This window comes from Onychomys torridus, chromosome 4, assembly GCF_903995425.1.
Source record: "Onychomys torridus chromosome 4, mOncTor1.1, whole genome shotgun sequence".
NCBI lineage: Eukaryota > Metazoa > Chordata > Mammalia > Rodentia > Cricetidae > Onychomys > Onychomys torridus.
Window position 1 is genome coordinate 61084803 of NC_050446.1, and position 15210 is coordinate 61100012.

A 15210-nucleotide genomic window follows, 5' to 3' on the forward strand; every position below is an offset into this window, starting at 1 on the left:
AACACATGGGCAATATGGAACAGGAGTATACAATTTACCAATACTCCAAAGCCTTCTGAGAACAAACTGTTCCCTGGGTGAGACTGAACAGGAGTTAGGAGCTCAAGCTGTCCAACTTCCCCAACCACTAAATGGACATTCTTTCCTAATTTTTGACCCTAAGAAAAAGGATATCTCAACAAAAACAGAAGTGCCTTGAGTGCAGCTCCAAACTGCACCACCATAACTAGAATTGTATCCCTGCCCAGAAAACCCACTCCAGCAAAACAGGAAGTCCACCCAACTCAGATCAGTAACAAATCCTTTATCTCTTAATCAGTGTTTATCACAACCCTGGAACAGTTCATCATGAAGTGCACACACTGGACAGCCCAGGGTCAGTAGCATCCCATTATGGATCCAGAGGCCTCTCTTGACCACACCGAAGTCCTACCTGCAGGTTTGATGGGGAGAGGGTTACCTGATGCCGACGGGTGAGGGTGCCGTTGGCCATGAGTGTGTTGGCATCTTGTGGGGAGACCCGGACGCGTTCCAGTTGCGCCGAGACATGGCGCCGTTCCTCTTCCAGCGCCCGGGTCAGCTTCTCAAACTGGGCCTCTTGTTCCTTCACAGAGGCCAAGATGCTGGCGGTCGACTCCACCTCTGAGTCGTCCATGAAGGTAAGGGGAGGAGCCGCCGAGGGGCAGGATAAAAAGTAAGGTGGACCACAGAGGAAGTAGAAAGGAGGGAGTAGGCCCCCTCACTTCACACTAGGGAGGGGGGCGGTAAGAGAGAGAGAGAAGAGAAAAGATCACAGGTCAGAGAAGACAGGTGAATTGTTAATCCCCAGTGCCAAAGATGCCTTCTGTAGTTTTACTGCAGTGCAGAAAGCAAGACACCACCAACCAAGCTTGAGAGCCCATCACCAATGTCTTCTCAAACAGAATCCTTTGCCTACGACCCTCTTCTACACTCTACTATGGACAGCTATTGAAAGAAAAGGTGGCAGCTTGACCAAAGTCTCCACATTGTTGGCAGGACAGGGAGACTATGGCATGGGATTAAAATTAGATTCTTTTTTCCTGGAAAAATTTGCAGGTGTCAGTTTAATCCAAGTATTAACTCCCTGGTATAGGTAAGCACTTACTGTCCTGTAGGGACAAGCTCCTTGAGATAATGGGACAGCAGATTTTACTTAAACCTCCCCCAAACCTGAACACTATAAATATAGTGGAGTGATGAACCATACTAAATTAAAATGCCAGTTAAGAAATGGAAATATGCCAGGCAGTGGTGGTATACACTCAGCACTCAGAAGACCGAAGCAGGAGGATCTCTGTGAGTTCAAGGACAGCCTGGTCTACATATCGAGTTCCAGGACAGCCAAGGATAGAGAAAAACCCTGTCTCCAAAAAGAAAAAAAAAAAAAGGAAGAAACTAGGGGGGCAGGGGCAACTTCCCAAAGTTGAAAGAAAGACAAAAGGCCTCCACCATACATTTATGAAGAGGTCTTTCCATCTTCCAGAACTATACTACATTATAGAGGGCAAAATGTGTTAACTGAAACAACACAGTGACAAACCACAAGTCACTGTGTAAAAAGGCTTTGCCTCTACTCCTGTCTGTGGTGCATCCTCTAACCCTGCCTTTTCAGAAGGCAGAAGGTCACAACCTCAAGGCCTGACTAGACTATACAAGTTTGTGGCCAGCTTGGGCAATTAGCAAAATCTTGTCTCAAAAAGTTTTTGTGGCCAGGTGGTGGTGGCACAAGCCTGTAATCCCAGCACTCGGGAGGCAGAGGCAGGTGGATCTCTCTGAGTTCGAGGCTAGCCTGGTCTACAAAGCGAGTTCCAGGAAAGGCTCCAAAGCTACAGAGAAACCCTGTCTGGGGGGGGGGGGGGGAGAGAGACCTTTTGTGACCAGGTGTGGTAGCTCATGGCTTTATTCCCATTACCTGGGAGGCAGAAACAGATGGATCTCTATGAATTTGAAGCCAACCTGGTCTATATATCGAGTTTCTGGACAGCCAGGACTACATAGAGAGACCCTGTCTCAAAAAAAATTATAATAATAATAATAGAATGTATATTGCTGAACAGCAAACTAGGAGGAATTTTTTTCCTCCCATATACCCTCCTTATCCTCTCACCAATCCCCCTAAGGAAAAGAAGGCAACTAAAATAATTTGTAATGCTTAACAAACATATGCCATACACACCTGCTAAGAGAAGGGTCGTAATTGATTGGTTTAGCACAGAGAACAGCCCAGTCTAGATTCACATAAATCATGGAAGCATCCCAGCCACCTTAGCAAGCAGCAAGCAGGAAGGAGAGAGCTGCAGAAATATGGAGGGAAAATGAGAATGGGAAGAAAATAAACTATACCCAATGCATAAATACAAAAGGGGAAGTATTGGGAATGACAGGGAGTAGACACAATTTGGAATTGCTTCATGTAACAAATACCCTTTAGATTTTGCTGTGTTCAGATGTCCAGGCCTTGGATGTAGGATTAATTAAAGCACAAATTGTTCTGTCACCTAGAATGACTCTACTTTTAATTCCAGACCAAGTTATAATGTAGAAAAAAACCCACATAGCCTCTGTTCCAGGCAACCAATTTGGGGGTGAAATTTGTTGTCGGATGCCCTTCCCCCTCCTTCTCACCCTTAAGGCAGAAACCTCAAAGCCCAGTCCCAGCATGCCCACAAAGACATTGAGAAACCAATGCAATAGTCATGGTAGAGAAAACATGTGGAGACTAGCCTAGGCTGGGCCTTCTGCTTAGGCTCTCTTTCCCACGCTCCCCAGAGCCCCACCAAACACAAAAGCTTGGGCCTGTTTGCCTTAGAATGCATCTAGCATTCAGCAAGCAAGAGTACCCAGAGGGAACTGATAAACAGGTGCCCAGTAAACTGAATTAATTCAGCCACTAAATAGAGAACATGCTGAACTGCCCTAAATCCCTCCTACCCAGCCCTGGGCTCCCACAATCACTTATCAACTACTGTTTTCATTCAGCCCAAAGCCCAATGCCACTTTCTCATACTCCTACCCCACATTCCAACAGGCCACTCAAAGGTCTTTCTTTAGTAAGTACTCCTTTTTCTTTTTCTTTTTTTTTTCTTTTTTTTTTTTTTTTTTGGCTTTTGTTTTTTGTTTGTGACAGTCTCCCAGGCTGGCCTCAAACTCACTATAAAGCTGAAGTTGGCCTTGAATTCCTGATCCTCCTGTTTCTACTTCCCAAGTACTGGAGTATAAGAACGTATCACCACGCTTTGCTTTAATTGCTCCCTTTTCATCCCTATTCATTTTAAACACTTGTCCTCATCTACCAGGAACAGTGACCTATGACCCTTCCACATCAAGAGGACCCAGCTCAAGAGACTCTTCCAGTTACTGCACTGAGGTTACCACTGTGGCAGCCTCCACCCTGTAATCTTCTTGCTAATAAAAGCCCAGGCGACCACTACTACAGGGCACACGGAAACAACGCTCCCTGCCGCAGAGAGACAGTTTGTCACCATGCCATAAATGGTCACTTTTGCCTCCACAACTTTAATTCGATACCAGGAGTCAGAAGGAAAGTTAGGGAAAACACTGAGGGATCTAGGTCACAAACCAGGGTCTGGAGAAACACCAGCTTTTCCAGCATCCTGGCTTTAACCCTCACCAAATAACTCTGAGAGGAAAGTACAATTAAGTAGAAAAAGAGGTCACATTCCTAGGTCTTTGTACATGGATAGATTTTCTGTTTAAAAGAGACCAGGCGGATCTCTGTGAGTTCGAGGCCAGCCTGGTCTACAGAGTGAAATTCAGGACAGGCACCAAAACTACACAGAGAAACCCTGTCTCGAAAAAAACAAGAGAGAGAGAAAAGTAGTGGCTGAGTGAGACAGGACACAACTCACAAGACTGGTCCCAGTCATGAGTTATGTGATAGTTATTCTCATCTGTGTGGTGTCAATAGCACCAGCCCATTCTAAGTCAGAGCTGCTGTCATGACTGAGTGAGATAAAGTGTGTTCTACAAGATGAGGTGTTAAGTTGTTTCAAGAGTTAGTTTCAATCTTCCAATTACATTACTTCATGGAAATGTCTCAGCTCCAAACTATTTTGTGAAGTAGTAGATGAAATGATTGGATCAAGAATACAATTGAATTCTACAGAGCAGATGAGCCGGGTTCTCTCCTCCTCTACTCTATATAGTAGGAGGTCTCAACTAAACCAGTGTTTCTGGGACAGAGGCTGTTTTTCTTGCACCTGTCGGTCCCTGTAGCAGTACAAATCTATTACATTCATTCTTATTTCTTTTTCAGAGCCTTACAAGTTTGTTACCTCAGATGAAGAGAACATGAAAAAAAAAAAAAAAAAAAAAAAAACCCAATGACTGAATGGCTTACATTTATTGCCCTGGCAATCACAGAAACCATAAGGAAGTTAATTTTTACTGCAAATGTGAAAACAGACTCATAGGTGAAAAAAATTAACCAAGTCCCTAGAGATCATAGCAAATTTAGAATTTAAACCTCGGTCTAGAATATTTTTAAAGCCTACATTCTCTTCTATGCCAAGCTGTCCAAATACAAGACCAAGCAGGGCACACTGGCAAATGTTTGTATTCCCAACACTTATGAGGTTCAACAAAAGAACCACAGGTTCAAGTCCAGTCTGGGGCTACCCAACAAGACCCTTCTTGTAAATAAATAAACTAATGAATGGTCACCCAAGGCCCTCTGACTTACATTTTGAGACCTTTCTTTTCAGGAAAGAGGGAGGGAAAGAGAAAAGGGAAGCACACTTGAGGAGGAAGTTGCAGCTATGATGTACAACAGCAGAAAGTCTCCTAACTTGATGACTCCTCTTCCTGACACACACCATAAAAAGACCAGTCTGCAAACCACTCACTGACCCCGGCTGGCCAAGAAAAGCTCTCAAGCTGGGCAGTTGCAGCGCATGCCTTTAAACCTAGCACTTGGGAAGCAGAGGCAGGCGGATCTCTGTCAGTTCAAGGTCAACCTGGTCTACAAAGTTCCAGGACAGCCAGGGCTGCACAGAGAAACCCTGTCTCAAAAAACCAAAGAAGAAAGAAAGAAAGGTCCTTAAAGTCTTTCCAGATTTACCAATTAATATTGTCAAACAGACACTTTCACGAAAAAAGGATCATGGCAGGGGGTATTTACCTTGTTATTCTCCTAAAATTATGTTTTATGACAACAGCTGTGCTTACCTTTAACAAGCCATAGGTTTTTACTGGATGGAACCCACCCATACTAGAAAGACCTACCAGGTCTATAGCTTACTCATTCAAGCAATGGCAATGATAAAATGGCAGTCTCTTTGGTCAGAACTTCAAGGTAAATTAAAAATCAAATGTCCAGAAGGACCAAAGAATTTGACAGTGCCAACCAAATAGCAGAGCAATAAATAAAACCAGTCACCAACAGCAGAGTCCCTGGAATGGTTTGTTCTACTGTAAACTGGCTAGAGAAATCTCTTTGGGGGCTGGTGAGATGGTTCCAGGACTAAGACTGTTGTGCACCAAGCCTAATCATCTGAGTTGGATTCCTGGGACCACATGGCAGAAAGAGAAACCTGCTCCTACAAGTTGTCCTTTGACCTCCTCAAAGGAGTTACAGTACTCATGTTCCCAGACATAAACACACACAAATCAATAAGTATAATTAAACACTTTTTTTCAAAGATTTATTTATTAATTACGTACACAGTGTTCTGCCTACACATATGCCTGCCTATAGGCCAGAAGAGGGCACCAGATCTCACTATAGATGGTTGTGAGCCACCATGTAGTTGCTGGGAATTGAACTCAGGACCTCTGGTAGAAGAGCCAGTCAGTGCTCTTAACCTGAGCCATCTCTCCAGCCCTTAAAAACACTTTTATAGGAATATAATTTGGACATAGTGACTCACATCTATAACCTCAGCACTAGGAGGATGAGGCAGGAGAATTGCTAACACCAATCACCATTATCATCATCATCAAAGAACATAGACTTTTAGATTTCAACTGCATCAAGTCCCAGATTCCAACATTTACATGATACTGGGCAAAGTGCCATTTTGCCACTAAACCTCAGTTTTCTTCTCTGTAAGATGGAAAAATAAACACACATAAGGGTAGTTATGAGAACTAAATGAAACTATCCATGTGAAGTGCTTAGAGAAAGTCTGAATTTCTGGGAAACTACTGGCAATGTAACTGTAGACATTACTACAGTTTGAACACAGTATGTCAGTGTGAGAAACCACATACCTGCCTTGCTCCCATCACTCCACTGGAACTCTTTACTTTCTTATAGCAAAGATTAAATGAAATCCCTGACTTCAAAAGACCTGGGATCCAATCACTGGTTCTGCCAATATATATATATAACCTGGGAGAAGTAATCACCCTGTTTAAGTTTCAATTTCCATTACCCTCCAGAGCTTTGTTTAATGACTAAGACTATCACCCCCACACCCACAGCCACCCACATCCCCCCACACATGCACTGCCATGAAGCTCAGGTGGACACATCCATATGTGGCTACACCTGGGTATGTATGCACTCTGGAAGAATCTCCAATCTCCCCTGAGTTGAAGAGCTCTCCAAGTTTCTATCTTCAGGCTCTTGGGAAGGGATTACAGTCTTCTGTAATCCCAGTCCCAAAGCCTCCTTTCACCTGTTAGTACATTATAAATCAAAACCAATGCCAGAAATGTATGTCCTCCCTCAAAGCAAACTCCATTTCTGTGTCTTCTGGGGCTATAAAATGATTTTTTAAAGCACACCAATCAGTAACATAGAGCAAGCACCTGTAACACTTGAGCACCATATGATAGAGCTTTCAGCCAGAAAGGATGTATCTAAAACTCACAATTCATCGTTCCTATTCAAGCATGTGTGCGCACGCGCGCACACACACACACACAGAGAGAGAGAGAGAGAGAGAGAGAGAGAGAGAGAGAGAGAGAATGAATTTCCATTCTCTTCTAATCTCAAAGAAACATATTCTGTGAAAAGTTTTTCTAAGACTCCATATTAGGAAGAATGCTTGTACCAGAGTCCAAAGTTCCAGCTCCCAACCCAACACTCATGAGAATTTCCACCTTCTGAAATTCAGTAGACTAATTATAGTATTTCTCACTTCTCTGTTAAGATTCATATCCATACTAACCCCCAAGTCCCTGGAAGGTCTATGCCTGTAATTCTAGATACTTGAACTGAGTGAGACATTAGGATCACAGTTTAAGACATACCTGGGCTACATATAGGAGTTCAAGGTCAGGAAAACCACCTCTCAAAATAAAAAAAATTAAAAATTCAAGGGCTGGGGACATTAACTCAGTAATACAGTGCTTGCCTAGGGGTCCTAAGACCTTAGGTTCAGTCCTGTGTAATACACAAACCAAAGAAAAGATCCAAAGACAGAAGAGCTCAACAGTGTGTGCCTGCCCAGGCAACATAGTATAACAATAATAATATTAATAATAAAAAATAATCTAAAGGGGACTCTGCTCACTCCATGACTTCATCTCAAATGAGAACTACTGAGTCACAAACTCCACACTCTAGAAATGGTCTGGTCTTTGAAGTTTTTGCATTAAGGCTCCACTTAATGAAAAGGCTGACCAATAGTGTCTTACTGTATCCACCTTAAGGCTCACCTGGGAATTAATGGGCCCTCTAGGGAAAGTAATACATCTGACTGAGGTGCCAAAGGAAAAGAACTTAAACACATAAAAGCTTTTTTCCTAACAAATTATTTTCCTAACTTAAATTACTCTCCACATGGGGCTGGAGAGATGGCACAGCAGTTAAGAATGCTTGTTTTTCTTCCACAGAACCAAGTTCAGTTCCTGGCACCCTAGTCAAGAAGTTTACAACTCTAGCTCCAAGGGATCTGATGCCTTCTCCTGGCTTCCTAGGGCACCTGCACACATGTGCACTTACATATATACATACACAGAAATAAAATAAAGAGCCAGGCAGTGGTGTCCTGAACTCTGGAGGCAGAAGTAGGCAAATCTCTGAGTTTAAGGCCAGACTGGTCTACAGAGCTAGTTCCAGGACAGCCAGGGATACATTGAGAAACCCTCTCTGGAAAAGACAAAAATAAAAAATAAAATAAAAAGAAAGAAAAAATAACACATAAAAGGTTTTTCTTGTGCCTCTGTGGTAGCTCACACCTGTAATCCAAGTATTGAGGAGGCTAAGGCAAGGGGATCCTTGGGAGTTGCTGAGTGAGGCCAGCCTGTTCTATATGAACTCCACGACAGCCTGGGTTACACTGTGTGATCCTGTCCCCCCCCCCCCCAAAATAAAAATAAAGCAAACCACCAGGAGTTTGATTCCACTGTCCCCTGGCTGGCATGGCAGGGGACATTAACTCTGTAGCAATGGACCTGTACTGTACTAGAGGCTTCTTGGACCTGAGAGGATATAGCCAGGCTTAGAGTAACCAGAGCTACAAGGGTTTCTGTGTCAGGGGCATCTGAAGGGCACAAATACATAGGCCACAGGATGGCCAAGGCAACAAAGCTTGGCTATCCTGGCCTGACTCTGCTCTAGGGAGCATGTGGCCAAGCTGAGTGATGAACTTAGCTTAGAGAAATAGACCAGGCTTAGCAATATAGGCCAAGCTAGCCTAGAACTCAGCATTCTTCCTTTCCTCAGCTCCCTACTGATGGGATTATAGGTGTGCATTACATCCATTTCAGCATTTAACGTTTGCTTTCTTTTCCAATTTGCTTGTTTGAGACAGGGTCTCTACTCTGCAGTTCAGGCCGGCCTGTTAACTCTATATAGTCCAAACTGTCTTCAAACTCTCAGCTTCTAGAATGCTAAAAATGCAGACTTTGGCCACCATACATGATAGATTTGCAGTCCCTACTGTAAATTTATAATTTCAAAAAAGTATATTGTGACTGGGGAATACAGCTCAAAGGCACAAAACTGCCTAGGATGCAGGAAGTTCTGGGTTCCATCTCCAGTGCCACAAGACAAACTGGTGCCCAAGCAGGACAATCATCAGAGCCTAGGAGTGTGAGGAAACCATATACTGAAAGACATCTCAAAAGGAAGAAAAAAAAGATTATTTCTACCATCACGGCCTCCTCAGTTCAGAAACTATATAAAATATTATTCCTGTTCTTTTTCCCCTCCTAAATAGGGGAAACCAAGGAAACCTAGGAACCAACCCCCAAGCCCTAGCACATCGAGGGTGGCTAAGATTGGGCTGGCTTTGAAGCAGAGGAAAGGTGTGACTCTCCTATGGGGGAGCTCAGGACTGAAAGGGCATGGAAAGAAACAAAACCTGCTTCTCTTTGGAGTTGCATGACACATACACAGGACTGGTCTAACAAGTCCTTCTGATCTCTTAGGCCAGGCCACCTCCCTCTCCTCTCCTCCCCCATTAGCCAGGTGCCTCTCTCCAAGGCCCTTCACTGGGACAAACACTGAATTTTCTCTCAAGAGACATTGAGACAGCTACTCACCTAGATCCCCCTGCAACTCTAGCAGAGGGACCTTGCCTAGCCTTATAAGGACAAAGCAGGGCTTAGGGAGAAGCAGATAAGGAAACAAAGATAAAAGGGGGGTGTGGGGGAGGTGTCTGACTAGAGGAAGGGGAGAGGCCAAATGCCTTTCTCTTTCCTGAAAAAGGAGGGAGAAAAAGGGAAGGCAGTCTACAATGGGAAGTGAAAAAAATCAAGCAGAACTCTGATGATATTGTTTAACTCTCCTCATTAAAAGGGAAATGCTAAAATTAACTGTGACACCTTATGCCCCCAGGCAAAAAATTAAAAAACTATCCAGAGAAAAGCTTAACCTCTGGGTTTAGGAGAGGTCGCCCAACTGTTTGAGCTCACATTCTTTGTTTTAAAGAAGCAGCTTCTCACCAGCCCTTTTCCTTCCCATCTCCAGCATTTCCCCCACCTCTTTTGCTCACCACTTGAAAAGAACTTGGAAAAAGTGGAAGCACAAGACTGAGTCACATTTACAAAGTCCCTACTTCCTCAAAGTCCTGAAAAGGACAAGACAACAGACAAACTGTCTGCCACATTTAGGGAACACTTGTCTTTCTGGACAACAAGCAGTGAATCTATAAAGAAAGCAATGAGAGGAAGCATGGAAGTCTACTTTAGCTAGATCAAACAGGTAGCAGGGTGAAATGCTTTCCCACCTGAATGGAAGATAAAACACAAACTTAGTAGAGTGTACTGCAACCGCCCCTGGAAAGTATCAGTGGACTCTTCTCAATACCTTCTGAAGCAATGCCAGCCTGCCTATGAGATGAGATCTAGCTAGTGTTGGTGTGTGTTGCCCAGGTTCTTTGAAACCCCAAGTGGGTTCAAGTGATTCTTTGCCTCACAGTAGGTATGCACACTAATAGCCCTTTTTTATGGATGAGTAAACTACTTATCAGAAGTAGCATTGCTAGTAAGTAGTAGAAACATCCTACTCATATCCATATTACTTCTCCTTGATACAAAAGAAAGTGTATGAGCTTTCTATGCTTCCAGTGGTTATGAGTCAATCTAAGTCCACAGAAGCTAAAACAAGGTATTTGTTGTTGTTGTTTTTTAAGAAGGATATGATAGTACATACACACCTGTAATCCAAATACTGGGTAGGCTAAAGCAAGTGAATTTCAAGACTAGTCTGGGCTATATAGTGAGCCCCTAGACAGACAGACAGACAGATACACACACACACACACACACACACACACACACACACACACGCTTGAGGAAAGAGAGTGGGGAGTGCACATGGGCAAGGGGGAGTGAACCCACCCTGAGAGACCTTTGGGTTAAAAGGTTAAACATTTCTCAATTCTGGGGACAAGTGGCTTATATTTTACTTCAGACTTAGTTTCTTCTTTTTTTTTTTTTTTTTTTTTTTTTCAAGATGTAGTCTCTCTGTATAGCTCTGACTGTCTTAGAACTCACTTTGTAAACCACAAACTCACAGAGATCTACCTACCTCTGCTTCCTTCGCCACCGCCCAGCAGCAAACTAAGTTCCTTTTTATAAGGAACAAGAACTCAGAGAAGAAAAGCAGTGAACACAACAGATTACTTTGTACCAATCACCTACTTTTGCACTGGCAAGCCCCGTCACACTGTCACCCTATCTCTCCTCAAGAAAAGAAAAAAAAACTCACCAAAATATTCTCATTTTTAATGTGACATCTCACTAAGTCAAAAGCAAAGATCAGAGTTGGGGTGGGAAAGAGAAGGAACTAGAAGCAGGGAAGATTGTGTTGGCCGGCCTCAGAACAGAGGGGAGGGATTGTTCTAGCGGTATGCTAGCAATCTGCCTCTAGGGCAGCTGTCCTCCTGGGCAATCAAAGGCGGATCTGTGTGTGTGTGCTCAGGGGCTAGCCAGCTTTGCAAGAAGTTGAGGACTCAGCCACCCAATCAACAAAATGAGAAAAGACGCCTGTTTCACAGCTGGAAAAAGAGCAGGAGAAACAAAACAAGGAAGAAGGGAGGGACAGCTGGAGGAGGACAAAGTGTCCCAGGTACTACTTCAATCCCAGGAAAGTACCAACCATCCCCGGGTAGGGGTAAGCACTGTACATCTACAATGAGGGGATGCTGAAATCAAATGGGCAGGGTACCATACAGAAGGGTTCCAGCATTACCAGTTTCTTTATCCCTTTCAGACCCAACAAGGTTTCTGCAACATACATAGTGCATCAACATTATCTATGTCCTTCTGGAATTCCATTCTCAATTAAATCCTACAGATCCATAAATAAGTACACACAAAACTCAGTAAGTTCCAGAACGCTAAGAGATCAAGGACATTTATATAACTCAAGTGCTAAGATGTAAAGGGCCACAGTCAGATCTCATACCCTCTAATCCCTCAGAGTAGCTAGATGCTCTGAGACCCATTAGACACACAAAGGCTGCTCTCTTCTCAGTAGGGCTCTGTAGCAGAGCTGCTCTCCAGGGACAAAGAGATTTCACAGGAGAACCACAAAGACATCACCCCTCTCTGTTCCCCCACTCCCAGCTTTCTCACTTCCTGTCACAGTAGCACCAGACCACAGTCTCCCAGAAACAAACAAATACAAAGTGCTGGATTCTGGGCTGCAGGCCAACCACATTCCAGGGCATCCTGTCTACCAATCACCAGCTAGAGCTTCTACTTTGCCCTGCTCAGTTCCTTATCATGTTCAGGAAAACAACCCTCCTCTCAGCTTCAAGCCAACACTACATAGGACAAAGCTCAGGCCTTTAAGAATCAGCAGAAAGACACTATGTGCAAAGACCTAAGTAAGAGTCTGGGGGTCGTGAAGGATTTTTTAAATTGTACTTGGCAAGTTTTTTCTCACTTTGGAGACACTGAAATGGGGATTTTTAAAGCTAAAGCTGCCATTCCAGTCAGCACAGCTACAAGTGGCACATGCCCAAGAAAGCACCACCAATGACAAGTTGATCACCAACAGGATACTGTGTCCTCTGTCGCATTCTCTGTCACCCATTTCCATTGCTTTTAAAACGTTCAAACTTCCCTACATGTGGAGTTAATTCCTAAAGCCAGCCCCACAGAGAACAAACAAAGGCAGCAGACTCCACCCTACAAAAAAGCAGTTATCAAGTTCTGAGGGCAAAGTTCCTGACTTCCCAAGAGAACATGAGGAAGGCCACTAGGAACTGCACTGGAGGGCAGGCAGCAAAGAGGCTGCGACAGCAACCTCAGCTTCTCCTAGAGCCTGGTCAGGAAGAAAGCAATGGCTGGCTCCGAGAATGAGCTAAACTATGCTTGCACAGCCCACTGGAAGTTAGCCCTATCCTCCAGAAGCAAAACTTTAGACAGAGGTCAAGCTCCATAAATCAGAGATTCCTGAGGTCCAAAGAAATAGCACCCTTTGCCCAAGGTTCCATTCACTGTGCATAAACAGCCAAGCTCAGCAGAGTTCTGAGCAGAGGAACAGTTCAAGCCATCTTTCTCTTCTTTTCCCTCCTTCCTCCTCCTAGCCACTCCCACCCCCCCCCCCCCCCCCCCCCCCCCGGGCCACCAACAACCTGCTGGAGAAACACTATCAGCTAAATCCTGAATCTTTGGCTCAACCTTGATCTGTGCAGTACAAGAGGCAAAGGGCACTAAGTTGAAAGCAGCACAACTTGGAGGACCTGGCACAACCAGATGGAGGGGCCCAGACAAAAGCCAGCTATCCTCCCTTGACAGAAACCAGCATTAGCAACACTGTTTCAGAGCAGCAGGGCAAAGTCATCACAAATCATGTCGCTGAAGCACACACTCCAACAAAACTTTCCGATATTTTACCTAGCCCCAAGTTTAATTCTCTTTTTCTCAAGAATTTTGAAAATGTAGTTACAAATGTCAGTATTCTTAATGTTTCCTTGCTCGAGCCCAAACCAAATAAATAAGAGTGGATTGTATACATGAGATGGACATGCAAAATGATTATTTTTAAAAAAGCAGCTAAGGAAGTTTTCTGAAATAAAACAACAAAAAACTGGTTGTAAAAGACATCCCCCAAAGACAGAACTAAACATGTCCCTATTCATGCTCCTGATGCTCTGAAAAGATGTCTGGGAGGTCTGCATCAAATTGAACAGGTGAGATAGGAAAGGAGTGCTGACTCGGAATTGTCATCACCCTGGAGTGTGAGCCAGGGAGGAGACTAGTACAGTCGACTACAATTTAACCTAACTTGACTAGAGATCCTGAGTCTATCTGTATCTCTGGCTCTTTCAGACATATCTAGAAAACTCAACCAAAGGAATAAAGAGAACATTCCTGGAAGGCCCAGGACTTCAGGTGAAGGATGAATCTGCTTTGCTATCTAGCTTCCTGCATCATGCTCCAAAGCCAAAGAATGAGAGGAAGGTTGGGAGTGGAGGCTCATATCTGTTATCCCAGCACTTGGGAGATGGAGGCAGGATGAATGCCGAAAGTTCAAAGTCAGCATGGACTACATAATGAGACTTCATCTCAGGGGGGAAAAAAGTAAAGCCATCCTAGCACTGGGAAGGCAGAGGGGGGGAAAAGAATGTGTCTCATAAAGTTAGGCTGCGTTCCAAACAGCCAAGGGTTAAAAGTGCCCCAAAGCCAGTACCACTCCACCTCCCAGTTCCAACTTCTGGGCACTCCCTAGTCCAGAACAATCTTTACGAAGAATCATCGAGGGGGGTTGATGAAGGCACCAGCTGTTCCCACTACTTTCCCTCCCCCTCCTCCTCAGAGCACAGTTCAAACTCACATCAAACAGTTAATACAACTGACCGTCAGAAGGAAGGAGAAGCCTGGACTAAACAGCAGGAAGAGTGCCAACTGGCTCCACTTGGAAGGCTTGCGTGGCTCAATTTAAACATAAGAAACTTTTGTCATCCATTCCCTCTGTCCAGTTAGATTCTCAGTACAGTCTACCTTTCAGTGTCAAATGCATTTCAGTTTCCCAACAACTCCCAGGTCTATTTTCAAATCTCAGAGAATACAGGGGAGTGCACATAATAAGGCTGAATGTAAAATAATGTCTGAGGAATGGGAAGGTTTCCTGGACTGCAAAACAACCTTATTACAGGCTTTACACACACACACACACACACAAAGCACAGAGGCAAAGGGGAACACACAACTACACATAAACATACATAAACATGATGGTAACTATTTCTTAAGGCTTTGGTAACCAGGTGAGATAAATTACACAGATTGAATGTAGCTCAGAATGGAACACTTGCCTAGCAAGTATGAGGTGCTAAATCAATCTGCAACACTGAAGGAAAAAAAAAAAAAAAAAGACTTACAAGAACAGCTCCTCCCCCACCCATATTCCAAGTTGTCCAGAGTTGGCCAAGAAGGAAGTTAAGGAAGCCAGCGTTTCCCTTTCAGACAGGAAGTAAATTAGCCCTTCCTGTGAATTTTAAACAAATTGTACAGCTGGGGTTTCAATGCTAACATCCTCTCTTGAATTTGTTCTACAATTTCAAAATTGCAAGGGGGAAATGGAGCCATGGTCTAAGTTTCCCTTAACAGGCAACTTGAATTCTCCACACCATGGTATATATTGGCATAACCTTCAAATCAGCATTAACATGTAATTCCAAAACAATATTGGGTAACACTAAAGTAGATAAATTCAAATTAACCAGCCCCCACCCCATGTATACTACCACATAATGCCAGTTAGTAGCCTACTCATTCCATTTAAAGACTTCAACCCTGAAGGATCACAATCATTTGGGA

General features: G+C 43.8%; 1 protein-coding gene across 1 annotated transcript in view; it reads right to left on the reverse strand.

Moving 5' to 3' along the window:
* Ctnnd1 (catenin delta 1) overlaps window positions 1–15210 on the reverse strand; it is a 55497-nt gene that overhangs the window by 27012 nt on the left and 13275 nt on the right. Inside the window, 2 exon segments of the mRNA XM_036185160.1 lie at window positions 461–749; window positions 2198–2315. Of these exon segments, the coding sequence (XP_036041053.1) occupies window positions 461–655 (195 nt within the window). The 5' untranslated portion in view covers window positions 656–749; window positions 2198–2315.